General features: G+C 38.2%; 1 protein-coding gene across 2 annotated transcripts in view; it reads left to right on the top strand.

The window, feature by feature from the left end:
* Positions 1-15,777, top strand: part of ATP6V1H (ATPase H+ transporting V1 subunit H) — a 107,524-nt gene extending 91,747 nt beyond the window's left edge. For both annotated transcript variants that reach the window (XM_081815991.1, XM_081815990.1), the window contains one exon: positions 1,556-15,777. In XM_081815991.1, coding sequence (XP_081672117.1) covers positions 1,556-1,763 — 208 coding nt within the window. In that variant the 3' untranslated portion in view covers positions 1,764-15,777. The remainder of the gene's footprint in view (positions 1-1,555) is intronic.
* Positions 15,778-16,128: the final 351 nt, after the last annotated feature.

Here is a 16,128-nt window from a genome sequence, read left to right as displayed (position 1 = left end):
CTGAAAGAAGGCCGGGGGAGTCACAGTGCAGAGAGCACAGGTATATGACTGTGGCTCCAGGTCAGACTGGGAAGGACCCAGTCAGCCATTGTTTTAAGCAGGGAAATTGATAATTCACATTTTTGGAAAGTTCGCTTTGAGGAGAATGGATTGAAGGGGAGCAGCCCCTTGTGTCCTCATTACCACCATCACTAGCACCAATGTCATTATCATTATAGCAGCAGACATGCGCTTGCCGTATTGTAGGGACCTGGGTTTTATGGCCTTTGGTCTTCACGGCAATGCCATAAAGAAGGTGTCCTTGTTCCCCTCATTTGCCAGGAAGGAATTTACTAGGTTAAATGACTTAATGTAACCTATCCGATAAAGAGCAGAGCTGGTGTTAAAATAATGTTTTAAAGCATAGTACCTGGCACATGACAGGCACTCAACTGATGTTTGGTTATAATTATACTGTACTTCTCCCCCTCAATCCAATACATTTTTTTTTAAAAAAGATGCTTTAAAAATTAAGTATCATCAAAAACTAATGATGTATTTGTATGGTGACTAACATAACATAATAAAATAAAATTAAATTAAACAAATAAAAAAATAAAGTGTAAAAAGGTATACAGATAAAAGCCTCTCTCTCGCTCTTGACCCCCATCCACCCATCCTCGAGACCGTCTGCAACCGCCAAAGGCCCTACTGCGTTATCGCTGACCATGTGGCGGGAGTGGTGGTGCTCACCAGACGGTGTGGCCTGGAGACTCCACACTGTTGGGCCGGAGTTAAGAGCCTCCACAGCTCTAGCCACAGCCACACCCTTGCAAGGGAACAGAGAACCTCTTTCTATTCATGAAGCAAATCAGTAGTTTTGCTTCGCTTTCGCATCTATAACAACTGGATTTTTCAGGGCGTTAGGGGACACAGTGATAGAAGTGTCAGTTGTCAGTCATCTTGGTGCTCTTGACAGTAGGAATTTTCTCCTCTGTTTCACTGGCCAGGAGGTCATGTGGCATATTGCATCATTATGACGAAGGGCAGGTATCTTACAAATCGTCTTTTTCAGGAAGTTAACATGACTTCTACTAGGTGTTTTTAACCATGTTCCCTGCTGTCTGTATCTGAGCCTCGCTCACAGCACGGCAACTGGTAGATTTAATACCGATCTGATATTGTTACAGACATTAGGTGGTGTTCAGTATATTGCTTTTAAGCAAGCCAGAAATACTGGTAATAAAGTTTTAATACTCAACAACTTAGAAAACTGTACTCTAGAGTACTACAACAGTCTGTGAGGTATCCAGGTAGATGATACTTGCCTGGATCAGGAAATGAGAATAGCAGCTGGATTCCCCAGTAGGAATTCAAAAGAGAAAATACTTGAATATGTTAAATCTATGATTCAGGAAAAATGATATAAAAAAAGACATGTGTTGGTTTACTCACCTATATTGTAACTTTTCTCTTTAAAACCCCTTGGCACTTTGGTATATGGGCTCTCTGCTGACTAACAGCGTGAGTTAGCAAGGAATTGCAGCATCTTCACAAAGTGGCTTCTGTTCCACAGGGTCATTGAACAGCTTGGTGGGAAGCAGCTGGTCATGAACCACATGCACCACGAGGACCAGCAGGTTCGCTACAACGCTCTTCTGGCTGTGCAGAAACTCATGGTGCACAACTGGTATGTGCTGGCTTTTTCTTTCCTCTCCCACACTGATCTGCAAGCTCTCACTTGCCCCTTCCAAAAGTTCTCTGATAAATGCACTGATGAATGATAGTTTTTTAAATCACCAATTTTGATGAAATATCTAGAAATATAGTAATCGAGAGCAGTGTTACCAACTGCATTGATGTTCTCAAAAAATGTATATTCAAAGTACTCATATCAAAAACAATTCCAGAAGTAACTAAAAGGACATTTGTGGCTTAAGGGAATCGTCTTTTTTGGAGTTGAATGGAATCCAGTCGGATTATTGATCAGAGGCTTTACAATTTTACATGGTTTAACTATTCAGCATATTGTTAACCTGAACAGTTTTTTACCGGTTCATGTGAAAACACTAAAAACTGATTGATCAACTAACATTCAGCTCTCACATTTCATTCATTATAGCCTTTTGCCTTTGAAGTAACAGAGGTCATGTTTTTCTCTCATTTGTTTTTATTTTTTGAATAAAAATTATATTGACTTTTTGTACGGACTTAAAACAAGATAAATTGAAGAGTGACTGTTTAGATGTAACGGTGAGCCTTTTGTGTCCGTGATGGAACAAACCAGAATTCCCTTTGCTGTGGCTATTTTTCACTGTGGGTTGGTTGTTGAGTGCTTCCAGTGCTCTACTGAACAGTTCACATACCTCTCTATTCTTCACCATTTGGAAGGATGCTTTGGGGTTGGGCTGTTTTGTTAAGGCGCAGTGAATAAATACACACATTCCTTGTAACTGACAATAACACCACCAGTACTTCCAAAGGAAAGAAATAATGGTGCCTTGGAAGGCGTGCGTTTGAAAGATGCAGGCAGTATGGTATAGGGAACTATCCAGGAGTGCTGCTGTGGCATCATATATGAAATATTATGATGTTGCCACTTAAGCACTTTTGTTCATAAATACTGACATTTATGCATTCTTTCAATAACCACCTTTTGAGCACTTTGTACCCTGTGTGAAATGCTGGGCTGTAGATCTGATGGAAGTAGGTGCAGCTTCACATAGGATGAGTAGAGAAGGCCTCTCTGAGTAGGCCAAAACAGCTGACACTAATGATAAGGAGCTAGCCATACAACCCAGGTATTAGGGGTAAGCATTTCAGGTAAAGGGCATGAGAGGGGAAGGGCCATGAAGCTCGGCTTCTTTAAAAGCAATGTCTGGGGACATATTTGGTTGTCCAGAGACCGTGGGGGGTGCTGGTGCTACTGGTACAAGTGGGTAGAGGCCAGGGATGCTGCTAAACATCGTGCAGTGCATGGACAGCCCCCCACCACAAAGAAGTGTCCTGCCCAATATGTCGATAGCACCTGGCTTGAGAGACTCTAATTTGAGGGTGGTATGAGGGCCAGCATGGAACAAGATGCGCAAGGAGAGATTGTCAGGGAACCGATGATGTAGGGTCTTGAGGGCCACCATTTGACTCTTCCTTTTACAAAATGAGCTGAAAGCCATTGAAAGATTTTAAAATGGGAGAATAAGAAGATTTGATACATGTTTTAAAAAGATCTCTGAGGCTACTCTCTGGTGAATGGATTGTACACGGGTAAGTGTGAAAGCAAAGGACCATTTTAGTAGGTTCTCATTGTGGTTGAGAGAAGAGATGGCTAGTGGCTTGGATTAGAACACTGAAAGTTGAGATAACAAGTAGTAGATGAACTTGGATAGATTTCAGAGCTAGTGCTAGCCATACTTCATGGACTGAAAGTGTTTTTACATGTTTTCATATACTCAGTGCAAGAAGAAAGGGATCAAAGCAGAGGGCACTCAGAAATGGTTTTTATCTCTTTTGCAGGAGAAAAAAGCTTTTCAAGGCTGTCAGTAAAAACAGAATACTTGACTCGATTTCTCTCGTTTCATTTTACCATGGGCCACATTTTCAACACAAATGAATTATTTAGTAATTTTGTATCTCTTGGTTTATGCCTTTCTTGAAATTAGTTTAAAGAATATTGGCATTTGGTAGAGTTTGAGGCTGTTGCAGCCAGCAAACTTATATTTGCCTTCTGTGAAACACAATTTTATTTTCCCTTTTTGTTGAAATTAAGGTTGCTGAAATATAAATCCTGTTCTGTTAATAAGAAAAATTCATTTTAATAGTTCTTTCTCATGAAGGATTTATTGTTGGGTTTAGCTTTTTTTAAAATGTGTATTTCTGATGTGGAAGAAAAGATGGGTATGAGATAAGATGTTAACCTTTTTTCTTTGCTAGTGGAGAAAGTTTTGTGGTTGAGAATTTTTCTTGTCTAAATGATCATGCATTGAAGATGACACATTTGCAATTGGAATATTTTCCTTGAATTTAGGAACTTGATTTAGTTTCTTGGTACATTTTTCAGTGTATGATTACAGAAGAGAAAGTAAATGTCTTTATAGCCAGAAACTGGTTTCTTTGCTCTCTATCACTGACTAGCTGATGAGAGAATATCCTTTTTCCACCTTTCTAATTATGTGCTAGGCTCTTTTAACTTTGTTTTAATTATGATAAATCTCCCTTGATGGAGAAGCTTAATGTCAGTAGTTTCCTATGCTTTCTTTTTAAGAATATTTTCATATGAAGAAAAATTCTGTTGTGACATGTTTGTTTTGACATATACATTTCCATGTCTCTTTGTGCCAGAGAATGAAAATTGCTCAAGTAAAGCAATTTATTTAAATGTCAGATTAACATGAGATCGAATAGAATGCAATTCGGAAAGTAAATCTTCTGCAAAGTACATCCCCAAATGTAAAAAGGATTTTGAATCCATGTCTTTATGCAGGTATCTAATTTGTCTTCATCAAATCATGCTGGTGGAGACTGCCTTTCTACTTGCCTAAAGTAGACGCTTTCCCCCCGCCCCTGAAAATATGGCACTGGTGTCCTAAAGATGTTTATTGATTGAATCTTACAAAATTCTCTTGGAATTGTTTATTTTCACACCAAATACAAACATGAAAACAGAGTTGATTTTGTTTCCTTTTAGCATTTTGTTTGTTTTAATTAAAATGAGTTTTCATAAATGATTTATGTTAGTACTATGTGGTGAAATAAATCAGTTGAACATAATTGAAATATAATCATGGATAAAAGTAGAATGGAAGTCTGCCTGAATGGCAGTAGCAGCTTTTCATGACATTTTTGCATGTTTATCTGTACTCACTGTTTTGCTCATAGGCCACACTTTCAGATTTCCTGCACACTCTGGATTTTCTTTCACTTTTCTACCCTACGTGATTTTTAGATTTTTTTGATGTTGCATTCCTCCTAAAGCTTCTGTTTATGAGACTAAATAATAATTTTGGATATGGTAAAGTAATATTTATTTTTTACTGCAGGGAATTTTTTTGTTTTAAATATAAGTTTAAAATTACATTTTAAGTATAAATTGGATACTTATGAAATTATAGAACTGAGCTGTCTACGTATTTTGATTTTGATTCTTACTTTAAGGAGTTAAATATTAAATTTTTGGTAATGTAGAGATGGATTTGAGTTTATGTAACAGGGAGTATAGAGTTGTGTATCATGTGAAAATACTTAATTCTTTTTCACAATTTTATGGTTGATTTCAAAATTATCATGAATTGCCAGTCTTAGCATAGCTAGTGTTTCTCCCCTTCTTGGCATCATGTTTACATGGAATGGTGGGATACAAAAAATCTTCACTGATGGTGGGGAGTGGATGGGGGCTGAAATCGAGCTGCAAGGGAGGGAGGGGATGGTCGGCACACACCCATGTTTCCTCAGTTCAGGAAGTCTTGAGCAGGTCAGTCCCACTTACAGCCCTCCTTCTAAATGCTCTTCCCACACCCGCTGTGCATTCACGCTGTGCCCCTTGTTCTTTGATTAGTGCTGGATTTTTATATTAATAAATTTGCCAAAATATATAAACATTGACAACCTACTCTAGAGAACTTTTATATATACCCTCAGTTTATACTTTATAATTCAACATCATAAAATGTCATTTTTCTCCTACAGAATGATTTTAAATGTAATCAGCCTCTAATTCAGAAGCAACAGTATGTGCATATGGACAGCTCAGGACTTCAGGAAAGAAACACTGAATTTTGTAGGTAGAGGATCTTGTGTAGAATTTTCTATTTGTTTCTAGATTATCTTTCAGTCTTTTTTTTAAAGCAGAATAATAAGCTATAAGAGTGTTGTTCTCTCCAGTTATTTTATGTGTAGGTAAATAATATAACAGAGAACTCACCAAGCCAAGTAGATGAGCGATACTACTTTGTTCTCTGATGTTTATGTCTGCTTAGAATATTAGTTATTCTGTAAGTACATAGCTGTAAATACAGTGATTAAAAGTTAGTTATGAACTGAACTGAAGGAAAAAAAACGGGCATTAATAATCATGTTACTAAATATTCCATGTGATTTTTAATAAGCATATAACATTTCCAGATTTAACATTTTCCAGAATTAATTTAGAAAATTGTGGCCACCCTTTGGGTGCCTGGAATTTTCCACATTATTCATACAACATTTTTAGTGGAAGAATCTTTGAAAATGTCCTTTAGTATCATGTTTATGTATTTTTCAAAAACAAATTAACTCGATTAAAAAATATATCAAAACCAATTACAAGTAAAGAATTCTTGGTAGACTGTTGTCTCACCATCAAGTTGGTGGCTAAAGTTGCTCCTACTTTGCTAGTTAGAGATGTTTTGAGGCTGTACTAATTTGTCTGGACACTATGTACCACTTAATTACAATTCATTTGGAGATGCCAGCATAACATAAATCTTAAATTGTTGCAAAGTATCAGCCTAAATAAACATTTGGAAGAGGTAGATAATGAGCATTTAGGCAGTAAAGAATATAAAACCACTGATGGATAATGGAGTTTCTGTATTTTATAATTAAGTATAAAACCAAATGCAGATTTCACACATAAGTGCATGTGACTAGGTTATCTGTGGATTAAATTCATGTTGTGGTTTTGTTTGATTAGGATTGGCTTTTTAGACACACAGACACCTGATGGGGGTTTCGAAGGATCAGTTAAGCATGGACAAAAGAAAAGCCTTGTCTAGTAAGGGGAGTCAGAGAAAAATGAACTAATTTGCTTTGCTTTTAATTGCTTTTTCTCCTTTCTCTTTCAGTGGGTGGGACAGTTACATTTGTGGTCACATGAATATTTCATTTCATGGGCTGTGTGTGTGTGTGTGTGTGTGTGTGTGTGAAATAATCAAATAAAGCTCAATAGAATAGAGTATGCTAAAAATTAATTAGATAAAGATTAAGCAAACTTTATATTTATTCATCTTAGAGATTTAATTAAATTTTTGAATTATTTTCTTAGTTTCGATTTAAATATATCATCCAGATGTTGCCTCTTGATGGGGAACAAAATCTCATGGGTAACAAATGGATTGATAAGTTTTCATCACCACTGAAATTTTGAGGTATAGATGAAAAAAATGGTGATAAGCCTGTCATCTTATCAAAGACAGCTTTTGATGTAAATATCCTTTAATTACATTTTTATTAAATTTACTTTTTAAAAGAATTATACAGTGATGCATTAGGTACCTACTATATATCTAACCCTCACCGTGAATTAAATAATGTTCCTCACCAGTCCTCACTTGTTATTTTTAAAAATGAATCCAGTAAAAAGCTACCAAAGAATTAGTGTAGGGGCCAGAGGTGTTTAAAAGATCAGGTTTCTTATACATACACAGTATCAGAGTTCTAGAACATTTCCCTGTAATTCTCTGTACCTTCATAAGCTTCTTGCCCCACTTTCCTTAACGGCAGGTATTTGCAGATGCCTGAACAAAAATAGTGTCTTGGATGACAGTTTCCCCTGCCTTGCTAAAGAGCCCAGAAATATCTTATGAGAAAACATTTTAGCATTTGGTTAAACACTGTGCTGTTCTATTTGTATCCAGTTACTTTCCCAATTGAGGGAGTGTTTACTGTTATCTCTGTAATTAATACTCTTGTCTCCAATTTAGGCATGGACAGGCATACTTACTAGATGATTGAATATGTGCTAAAATAGATAGGAAGAAGAAAATAAGGGCATAGCACACAGGTTCAGTGCAGTGTCATGAGGGCTGTGGCAGAAGTATGAGTAGGTGTCACAGGAGCTTGGGAACTGTGCCTCATCCTTCCTGGGCCTTCAAAAGGGAAGTTTTCCTGAGGAGGCGATGCACGGGCTAAGTCTTAAGGATCAAGAAGGAGTTAGTTGATGAAGATGAGAGTAGAGTGTAGGGAGGACTTCTGGGCAGAGTCACTGTGTCAGCATGCTGCATGTGGGAAGCCCCAGAGGTGTCACCAGAATGAAATCGGGAGCCTGGGAGTGGCTGAACTGTCGCTAAAAGGTCACCTTTGATGTCATGTGCCGTGCCTTAGTATTTCAGGAAGATTTAACACAACCACACTAATCTGAAGACCAATTTTATTTCTTCTATGATATTTTTTTTTTATTATGTCAGGGACTTATCTTTCTCCTGTAATGTGAACTGTACTTGTTGGCAAGTCCAGAGCTGATACAGCTGCTCAGCAAGCGAGCGAGCGAGGTCATAGAAGAGCCAGGATTGTTCAGCTTCCTGCTCCCCTATCCATAGCTTGGATGTAGTTTTCACCCTCCTGGTTGCAAAGGAGAAGGGAAAGATGAAAAAAAAGTTAAACGTTTTAATTAGAAAGAATTTAAACTAATGAAAGTTTGCAGGAACAGTACAATGGACCGGTGCTTGTTTCCTCTGGATTCGCCACTTGTTGACATTTTGCTGCATCTGTATGTTCTCTTTCTTTCTCTGTCTCTGTCTCCCTGTCTCTCTGAAGTATTTGAGACTTAAGTGGCAGCCATTATGACCTTTAGCCCTAAATGCTTCACACATAAGTCCTGGGACCTGGGTTTCTTATATCACCATAGCACAATGATGTGCTCCTGTAATCTATAGCTCATATTCACATTTCCTTGTCTATTGTTTGTACTGTTGTCTGTAGCAAATACGTTTTGTCCAGTCCAGGAGCATACATTGCATTTAGTTATCCTGTCTCTTTAGTCTCATTTAAATAGAACAGTTCTTTGGTGTTTGTCTTTTTTAGCATCGATATTTTTAAAGACTACAGGCCAGTTGTTTTATAGAATGTCCCTCAATTTCAGTTTGCCTGATGTTTCTTCCTGACTACCTTTAGGGTATGCATTTTTGGCAGGAACACCACAGAGGTGATATTATGTTCTTCTTAGTGTTTTTATCAGGAAGCTCTCAAGTCAGTTTACCCTATTATTGGTACTGTTAACTTCCACCTGCTTAAAGGGGTATAAGGTTTCTCTACTGTAATGAGCTTCTTTCCCCTTTGTAATTAGTAAGTAATCTTTGGGGAAGTACTTGCAGACTGTAAATACTGGTTGTGTTTCCCAACAAACTTTCACTCATTTTTTAGCATCCAATGGTGCTTCTTGCAAGAGTCAGTTATTACTGTCATAATTGCAAAATGCCTTTTGGGATTTTATTTTTTATAGGTGTAATGTAATGCCTTTGGAGTCAGCAGTCTGTATTCATCAGTGTGTAGGACACTGAACCTGGAGAAGAGATAATATAACAATCAGTGAAGGATCTTGTATGGGTTGTGCTGGGACACTGGAGGAGCCGGAGAGAATGACCAGGCACTTGACATTCCAGAACTTAGCTCTCCTGAGCCAGGAATTATTTTGTCTTCTATCTAGTGCTTCTTTCCTTCTAGCACCTGAGTACTTGAGAAGTTTCCCTTCAGGTAGTGATCTTGAGAGAAATGTGACTCGATATCGGCTTCCTTTCTTAGTTATTATTTTCTGAAAATGACATTATATCTCTGATCTCTTCAGGAGTGTTTTTATGATAGACTTTATAAAGCTATTCAAAAAACATTTCCTAACCATGCCTTTCATCAGACATTAGTAGTAGAGGTTTTATTTGGCACACCAACGTGATGTGTTGTTTTAATGTATTAAAACATTTACACAGTTTTAAGAAAGTTTAATCCTAAGGTATTTAGATGACAGCAGACATCTCTTTTCTTCAGACATATTAGACCTATAAATGAATCAGATGTCTTATTTGGTAAGGTGGTTATATGTTGATGGTTAGTGTGTTAGTAATGTTTTGAGATGTAATGTTTCGAGCATAATTTTGAGACTGCTTTTTCATTTGTCTGATATTGTTTTGCCTACATAAGAGAATTGTGTGTGTAGATGTATTACATATACCTATTTTGTAAGATATTTTTTGTATATTCTGCATGTTCAGAATCAAGTGTATCCAGTTTATGTTTTGACATCCTACAGCAATTTTGCTATTTTTCTTGTTATTTTAAGTAAGAATATGTGTTCTAATTTGTTAACTTACATTTCTGATAAAATTGAAGGGTGGTAAACATTTATTCTTAGATGACAATAAAAAATCTTTGCGGTGTTTTTGTAGATTGCCAATAGAAGCCACATGTTTAAATAGAAGCTGCACAAGAAATAATATAAATGATAAAATTATAGAAACAAATTAGCCACTGGAAGGTTCTGCAAGAGTAAAACAGGAATGTGATTGGTTCTAGTATACTAGTGAAAGAGTACCTTTGGAAACTACAATTTGAACTTCTGTGTATGTGTGCTTTACTTCGCCAGGAATGGTTTGTTTGCAAGAAACAAAAACCTATGCAAGTTAGCTTAAGTATAAGAAACTCTATTAGATGGATGTCAGAGTAGCTCACGGAATCCAACAGTAGGTGAAGTCACACAGTTTCACTGAAACTGGGAACCAGAAACCCATGGGAAGCAAGGCAGCAACTTTTTCCACCTCCCTTTCCTTCTGGCCACATGGGTTCTAGCATCTGTAGCCCATCTGCTTTGTTATTTTCTGTAAGCTGGCTTTTCTGCCCAAGGTCCTGTCAGGCTTTCTCCACGGTTGCAGGCTAACCCTCAGTATCTTCATGATTGTCTACTTGAGCTTTCTACAGTGCACTGACTCAGTTTGGGTATGCCCTTCCCGATTCCCTGCTTCCTGCTGGGCCTGTTCCTTGGTCATTTGTCTCCTGTACCTGATGAAGGGGGGGGGGGGGGATAGGATTTGAATGGCAGTAAGGAGCTGATTTTTTTGGGTCCACGAATTTGATGTGCCTGTATTATATCCAAGGAGAAATCCATAGGTTTGGAGTTCCAGAGCAAGATGTGAGCTAGAGTTTATAGAGCTAAAGCAGTCATTAGAGGATGGAAGTCATGGCAGTAGATGAGATTACCCCAAAACATGTGTAGAGCGGGCCTCTTCCTCCAGGAGGTGTTTGGATTAACTCCCTGAAATTGTATGCAAAAGCCTGTGTATAAATATTTTCTGTGGTCAGGGTCCATGCTTTTCCTCAAATTTGCAAAGGGGTCTGGCATCAAAAGGAGCCTAAGAACCACTGCTAGAGACTGAGACAAAAGTATTAAGGGGTTGACAGAAGAGGAGTAGATTTTACACAAGGAGGGTGGGGGTGGGTGAAAGACTGACTGATGCTAATGAGAAATGGCTACAAAATTAGGAGAAAACCAGGAACATATGCTGCTAGGGAAGCAGAAGAAAGAGTATAATATTTCAAGCAGGATTGAGTTCAGTGGTAGGCAGTGTAAAACACTGCCAAGGGGACCAGGAAAAGGGGGAATGAACATGCACCTTGGATATGGCAGCAAGAACACCATTGGTGCCCTGGGCCAGAGCGCTTGGTGGCCATGAGCAGGCAGATTGCCCGAGAGATGGTGAAGAAGTAAAGCAAGTCACTGTGGTCATTCCTTCTAGAAGCTTCATTAGGAGATGGAGGAAGAAGGACAGTGCTTTGTGGGGGGCCTGAGGTAGACAATGGATGTTTGCTGTCATCACCTGTTTGTTTTAGTATAAGAAATGTTTAAATGTAATCAGGGGGAGTTAGAGTGGGAGAAACTGATAAAGGGAAGGCCCTGAAGAGGCAGGATGGGGTTGTTACTTGGAAAGGTAATTCAGTGGGGATTGTCTACTATTAACTGTGTAGACAAACCTCCCTGCCAGTACCTCTTCTCTTGGTGAGATTAAAACTCTTGTCTGAACCAATTTAGCAAATAAATATTTACTGAAATGAATTGGTAAATTGGGGAGGGTAGGTGTCAAATTTGTGCCAAGTACATGTTTTCCTCATAGCTAAAGATTTAACTTTTTATGTTCCAGACTTTTTATTTGAAGGTGGGGTTTAGGTAGTGATTAGGAAGCAACACAATTCTTTAAAAGCATTCAGAGTATTTCCCACTCTTACCAGTTATTGGGTGTGCTATATAGATAATGGAGGTGGAGTGGAACAGTCCTATTCCAAACTGTGAGAGAGAAGAGACTTAACATTCTTGAGGCAGTAGCCAGGGACATACATGGTCTTTTTTAGTCTTCACACATCTCTGCAAGATGGACATTCCTGTTCTCAGTTTTACAGATATGAAGTCCAGTGCATAAGGATGGTTTAAGTGATTGCCCAGGTTCTCTCATTTATGGAGTTAGATTTGAACATGCATCCGTATAATTCCAGATTCCAAGTTTGTTATCACTGTCGTGCTACTGAATAAAGCATACTTGGGGGCCTAATGAGTGTACACTTTCCCATTACACCTACACAGTAAGACACTTCTTAACAAGACACTTAACAGGGCTTTGCTTTGGTGTTCAGGTGACATTGCTGTACCACTGGCCCACCTTCTGTCTCCTCTCTCCCTGTTTTCATGGTCAGTGGCAGTGACAGTCAACATTGTCAGTATCGATCATCCTCTCCCCCCGCCCCAACCGCCCTTCAAGTCCTTGCTCTGTATCCACTGCTGCAACCAGGTCTGTTCGCTGACTGATTTAATTACAGCAATTTCTTCATTCCTTTTGTTCCTTCCACACCCTGGCTTTTGTGCAGAAAGGCTGGCAGTGTGTAGATCTTGCCCAGCAATCAGACGCTCCTTGCCTACACACAGGAACTCATGGATCGGCCCCAGTAGGTTGATTGCCTGGCCTTCCTTCTTTTTGCTTCGTTTGATCACTATCTGCGGCTCCTGGCTCTTTGTTGATGAAGAGATGGCTTGTCATGCTCATTTCCTGACTTGGTTTGGGTTTAGGGTGATGATTCTGTTGCCACTTCAAGGGAAAGTGACTTACCTCCTAGGTTGAAGAAAGTGACTTCTAAGGAAGACTTAACTCTGCCTGACTCCTAAGCCCCAAGTCAAGCATCTTCCCAGATCTTTGTAGGAGTAGACCGAATATGGGTTATAAATATTTTAATAAGGTAAATATAGCTCTTATCACAGCCTTCAAATTTTAGAGCTTAAATTAATACTGTTTGCTTCTTTTTGGGTATCTTGGCTTTTTAAGTCATACGGGTTTTCTCTTTTGGTTAATCATTTTGCTTCTTATGCCCATTTAATGGTAAAGTCAAGAAAATTACATAACTTAAATAGAGTAGTTAAAAAACCTATATTAGGGGCGCCTGGGTGCCTCAGTCGTTAAGCGTCCGCCTTCCGCTCAGATCATGATCCCAGGGTCCTGGGATTGAGCCCCGCATTGGGCTCCCTCCTCGGCGGGAAGCTTGCTTCTCCCTCTCCCACTCCCCCTGCTTGTGTTCCCTCTTTCGCTGTGTCTCTCTGTCAAATGAATAAATAAAATCATTAAAAAAACCCAAAAACCTGTATTAAACCTATATTTTAAATATCCATTAAAAGTTTTGTTTTTTTTTTTTTTACAAATAGTTATTTTTAACCTGGCCATTTCAAGACCTGCTTTTTCTTCCCCCAAGTAACTGTATGTGTTTTATTATTTATCAGCATACGTCTTCCTTCCTAGAGAGTGCGCACATAAGCAGGGGGAGAGGGGCAGAGGGAGAGTGAGAGAATCCCAAGGAAGCTTCATATCTAGCGTGGAGCCTGACACGGGGCTCGATCTCATGACCCTGAGATCATGACCTTAGCCGAAATCAAGAGTCAGATGCCCAACCAGCTGAGCTGCCTAGGCGCCCCTATTAGCATACATTTTTGAAACACCTTTTTATCATTTATAGTCTCTTTGAAGTAATGTTTCTTATTCTTGTTATTTTTTTAATGCTTGAGGATTTCAGGAATACAGAAATTATTTGTTGGGTAATAGCAGAACATGTTAGTTGTTTGGGCCTTTGTTCCCTAAATAATATTCTGAAGTTCCTCTGGGTATCATGGTAGAATAGTATCTATTTACTATTTGGTAGCCATGATTTACTTTAACCTTGTTGATTTGTTAGCTCTGTAGAAATAAAAAAATTTAAGTACCTTGGATTTAAAATATTAAATATATTAAATATATATTTACTTTTAAAAATTGGGACTGTAAGAATAGACTTTTTATATTGTGACAAATAGAGACCAGTTAGTTTCCTGAAATAAATTTTTAAGTTGAAGCTTGAGAACAAAAAAATGGAGCTCCCATTTTGGAGAAAATTGCTAGGAGAAATTATTTTACCTTAATATCATGTTAAGTTAGGGTAAGTATAATAAATTATAGGCATATAGGTTGATTATTAAATATAAAAGCAAATGTAGGGATGCTTGGGAGGCTCAGTCAAAGCATCTGACTCTTGATTTCAGCTCAGGTCATGATCTCAGGGTCATTAGATCGAGCCCCGAGTTAGGCTCTGCACTCAGCGGGGGGTCTGCTTGAGATTCTCTCTCTCTCTCTCTCTCTCTCCTTCTCCCTCTGCCCCTTCCCACTGCGCCCCTCCCTCTCAGATCTTTAAAATCAACTAATAAATAAAAGCAAATGTATAGGTTTGTCCGTAGAACAGAATAATTACTACCAAAAGTATTCTCATTTGTGGCATAGCACTAGAAAATAGTTTGCTATTAGAGTAGCTGCTGTTTTTTTACTTGAATGATTTTTGGCACGGTCTTGAATATAAGTTGTGGTCTAAAATGTTTAAAACAAAGAATTTTGATTTCCTGTACATTTTACTAATGAAAAGTTTCACTTTGTGTTTTCTTCACTAAATGATTTCTTATCAGTGGTTAATGCTCTTCAGACCAAGTTGTTCATAATGTCATGTTTTTAGAAACATCATTAATATTCAACTTGAAACCTAGAGCTCTTCCCAAAGAATAATATAAAAGCAAGTCATCACATTCTGGCATTTTTTCCCAGCTATTTTTGCTTGATTTCTGCTCTCCTGTCTCTTTGCTTAACTAGTCTTGAATAATGTGCTAGTTTCTCAGTTGGGATAGATGATAGTATTATATGGTCATAATTTGCTGACTATTTTCTGTGATGCTTAAGGTTCTCTATCTTGTTTGTTGTTGTACCTTATTTTGTTAGTTCTGGCTTGACATCTCAGTCAGCCTTTGTGCTCATCTCTGCATGGGTGAGAATTAGAACAGGCAACACATAAATGATGAGCTAACAGGTGGAAATGGTGTCAAAGACTGCCACATATTGAAGCAGAACCCTGAGGAAAATGTCAGAATTCAGTATTTGGAAAAAATCTGAGTTCTGCCATCTGTCTGGATTTATTTAAGTTTGCAGGCAAACTGTTATCTTAGCATATTTTACATGCCAGGTTAATTGACCTAGTCACATACACTTGTGTTAAAGCCAATGTGTGTCTAGTATAGATACTCATATTTTAATTCGAGAGGAGAAATAATGGGAAGGATAAGTTAAGCTAATGATATAACAGAGAGCCCAAAATAACAGTAGTTGAAACACGACAGATGTTTGTTCTAAACTGTCTCTCATGAAATGATGGGGCTAGGCAGTCCAGAACTGTTAGTGCAGAGGGATCTGGGCTTCTTCCAGCCCAGCATGCTGCCATTCCTGGGGTATGGCCCTCATCTTCATGGCTGTGGGTGATGGTGGATGGGCCTGGCAACTGGGAGACTCCTAGAATTTGCCCCCCAACAGTTCTCCTTATACCTGTTGGCCAGTACTCAGTCATGTGGCTGCAAAGGACCTGGAAAATGCAGGCTTCACTAAAGTAACATGTCCTACAAGTTCATTGGTTCTATTTTTAAGAAGTAGAGAAAAAGGATACTGGAGAACAAGAAGTTTAACTCCCAGAAGTTAAATCTGCTTATATAATCTTATGTATTAAAATGATAAATATGTGCTTTGATTTTGATTATTAGGTTTTGGGACCCATATGACCTCCCTCCATTGGCATAGATAATTGAGGAAGCTGTGATTATGTTTGGGGTTCATGTTCTTTTAAAATCCCTTCTTCCTTTTAAGAGTTTTAGAAAAATTATTTGTAATCCCTTGAAAGTTAATATTTGGTAATCCTTACAGTAATAGGCATTGCCAAAACTTATGATTTGATGTTTGAAATGTTTATGAAATTAAAGGGTGGTTCAACATTCGCAAATTAATCAATGTGATAGAACACATTAATAAGAGGAGGGAGAAGAACCATATGGTCCTCTCAACTGATGCAGAAAAAGCATTTGACAAAATACAACAT

The sequence above is a fragment of the Leptonychotes weddellii genome, chromosome 4, assembly GCF_054177405.1.
Source record: "Leptonychotes weddellii isolate Sample4059 chromosome 4, ASM5417740v2, whole genome shotgun sequence".
Classification (NCBI taxonomy): domain Eukaryota; kingdom Metazoa; phylum Chordata; class Mammalia; order Carnivora; family Phocidae; genus Leptonychotes; species Leptonychotes weddellii.
This window is presented reverse-complemented; position numbering and strand designations above follow the sequence as displayed.